This window comes from Octopus bimaculoides, unplaced genomic scaffold, assembly GCF_001194135.2.
Source record: "Octopus bimaculoides isolate UCB-OBI-ISO-001 unplaced genomic scaffold, ASM119413v2 Scaffold_152904, whole genome shotgun sequence".
NCBI classification, from domain to species: domain Eukaryota; kingdom Metazoa; phylum Mollusca; class Cephalopoda; order Octopoda; family Octopodidae; genus Octopus; species Octopus bimaculoides.
In genome coordinates, this window is record NW_026405592.1 from 6,417 (window position 1) to 9,186 (window position 2,770).

General features: G+C 43.3%; 1 protein-coding gene across 1 annotated transcript; it reads left to right on the forward strand.

Moving 5' to 3' along the window:
- The first annotated feature begins 733 nt into the window (after positions 1-733).
- On the forward strand, positions 734-1,213 carry LOC106881271 (uncharacterized). The gene has a single exon (XM_014931597.1). The coding sequence runs from the start codon at positions 734-736 to the stop codon at positions 1,211-1,213; it is 480 nt and encodes a 159-aa protein (XP_014787083.1).
- Positions 1,214-2,770: the final 1,557 nt, after the last annotated feature.

Sequence of the window (2,770 nt, forward strand, 5' to 3'; positions counted from 1 at the left end):
ATATTAGGAAGCCAGGGTAGTTGATTCCATGCAAAAAATCCAATTTTTTTTCTTAGTGAAAATCACACGAGTGTTAATCTAAAAATTTACTAACCTTTTTCCATTCATTTCTGTTTATGAAATTCTCTGTACGTAATTTTTCTTTCTCAGTGGTCAAGGCAAATGATGACTGGCAAAGCAACAGTGCCCTAATGCTGACATTGAATACAATGATCTGATCTACAATAATTCGCTGATTGAAATCGAGGATGCCCTGCTCAAAATGGGTGGGGCAGTGTTGAACACATTCGGTTTGCCATCCTCATTGCGACAGGACGTTAACACACTCCCACCAAAGTTACTTCTGGAGTTGTCGTATGATGCTGTTGGCCTTGCAGAGTACTTGAGAGTAAATGAACCGAAATTGCTCCCTGATCAGAGGCTGGTGTACGAAACTGTTGTGAGTGCCATTGAAAAGCAGGCGGACAGCATCTTTTCCTCGATGCTCCTAGAGGTACAGGAAAATCCCTTGTAACACAATACTTGCTAAGATGCGTCACGAGAAACAAATTGCGCTAGCTGTTGCTTCCTCGGGAATCGCTGAGAGGTAGGACGGCGCACTCGGCATTCAAGCTGCCTTTACATTTGGTAAGGGCCAAGGTTTCTACTTGCAACATTGGCAAAAATTCAGAGGAAGCTGAAGTTCTTAGACAGTGCCATCTCATTGTATGGGACAATCTCATTGTATGGCACAATGACCAAAAAGGGTACCCTTGAGGCACTGGACTGGTCACTGAAAGGTATCAGAGATTCTACAGCTTCTATGGGTGGTGTAACTCTATTGCTTTCAGGAGATTTCCGGCAAACCCTTCCTGTCATCCCTAAAGGGAGCTGGACTGATGAAGTGCATGCATGCCTTAAGTCATTCACGTTGTGGCCCCAGGTTAAGACCTTAAGCCTAAACATCCGTGAGCACTTGCTTGGTGATAGCACGTCTGCAGCATTTGCTGAAGCCATTTTAGCCCTTGGAGAAGGCAAGGTCCCTAGAAATGACAGGGGCGACATATTCATCTCTGAACTGTGCAACACCGTGGATAACCCTTCCGATCTTTTGGAAAGAGTGTTCTCCAATCTGGAAAGTAACAATGCAGACATGAATTGGCTCAGTAAAAGAATCATCCTGGCCCCCAAAAACGTAGCTGTCAGTGCTATCAATGACCAGCTCATAAGCTGAATTCCGGGTTAGGAGTGCATCTACAAATCGATTGACCGGACCTCTGACCCCAAAGACAGTGTCAATTACCCTATCGAGTTTTTCTCAACTCATTGGAACCAGCAGAGCTTCCACCTCACATTCTTAGGCTAAGGGTTGGATGCCCAATTATGCTAATCAGAAACTTGCTTCTGCCTAAACAGTGCAATGGGTCCCACTTAGTAATCAAATCCCTGAGCCCCACTTGATTGAGGCCACCATTGTTACAGTGCAAGAGGGGTGAAAATGTTTTCATTTCAAGGATGCAACTTTATCCCTTGGGGTCAGACATGCCATGTAACTTCTGCAGATCGCAGTTCCCGGTGAGACCATGCTTTGCCATGTCCATCAACAAATCCCAAGGCCGAACACTATCAGTGGCAGGCATCCATTTGGGGTTTTCCATTCAATCAGGATAAAAAAGTGATGAATCGATTCCTTATAGGATTTCCCACTAAAATTGGCTACACCCCATTTTCAACCATAACTTTTACCAATTTTGACATATTTTGCACATAACTTAGGACTCGTGGGATCTTTGAATGCTTTAAGTTCTCCAAAAAAAAAAACAAAAAAAAACCAATCAATGAGTAGAAATAATCGATAAACCGATTCCTTATGGGATTTCCCATTCATTTACCAATTTCAACAGATTTTGCTCAAATTTGATGTCTGTGTCACTTAGTTTGGTTTGAAATAAAACGCTTGATTACTTAATAATCCTAACTTAATCCCAGGCAATGCCGGGCTATACTACTAGTATGTATATATATATATATATATATATATATTCTTCTTCTTCTTCTTAATCCTTTTTGCCCCTTGTGGAGCATAGGGCTCCAACAGTTATTTTCCACTTTTTGCGGTCATTGGCGTGTTTCTTGGTTGCTTCCTGTGTCAGGCCGGTGGTCCTGAGCTTGACCAATATGCTCTGCTTCCATGTCTGCTTCGGATGTCCTCGCTTCCTTTTCCCCTGCGGGTTCCAGTCAAGTGCTTGTCGTGTCACATTTGAGGGTTCTTTTCACCGTGTGTGTCTGATCTATCTCCATTTCCTAATTTGAACATGTATGGGCTCCTGGTTTGCCCTTTCCCACAGGTCAGTGTTTGGCACTCTGTTGAACCACTTCTGATGGAGGTTCTGCTGGAGACATTTGTTGATAAAGGTCTGAATCTTCTTGTAGTTGCTGCAGGTGGCTCTCCATGTTTTAGAGCCATACAAAAGGACAGATTTTACATTTGAACTAAATAAGCGGAGTTTAGTTCGAGTTGAAATGGCAGTGGACTTCCATACCGGCCAAAGAATAGTGAAGGCTTGCCAAGCCTTCTTGCTTCTTGCAGTGATGTCCTCTTCTGATCCACCTGATTTACTGATCTTGCTTCCAAGATAGACAAAATAACTAACAGCTTCCCCAGGTGCCCCCTTGGTTGTGATTGGCTCTTCCTGTTTGTTGTTGATATGCAGCACTTTTGTCTTTTCCTCACTGTGAAATTTCTCTCAGGTGGTCTACCTTATCTTGCATGTCTTGCAGGCAATGTGAC

Bases quoted from the DNA above. Each gene is read 5' to 3' on its own strand.
- LOC106881271 (XM_014931597.1), top strand. From the start codon at position 734: ATGACCAAAAAGGGTACCCTTGAGGCACTGGACTGGTCACTGAAAGGT.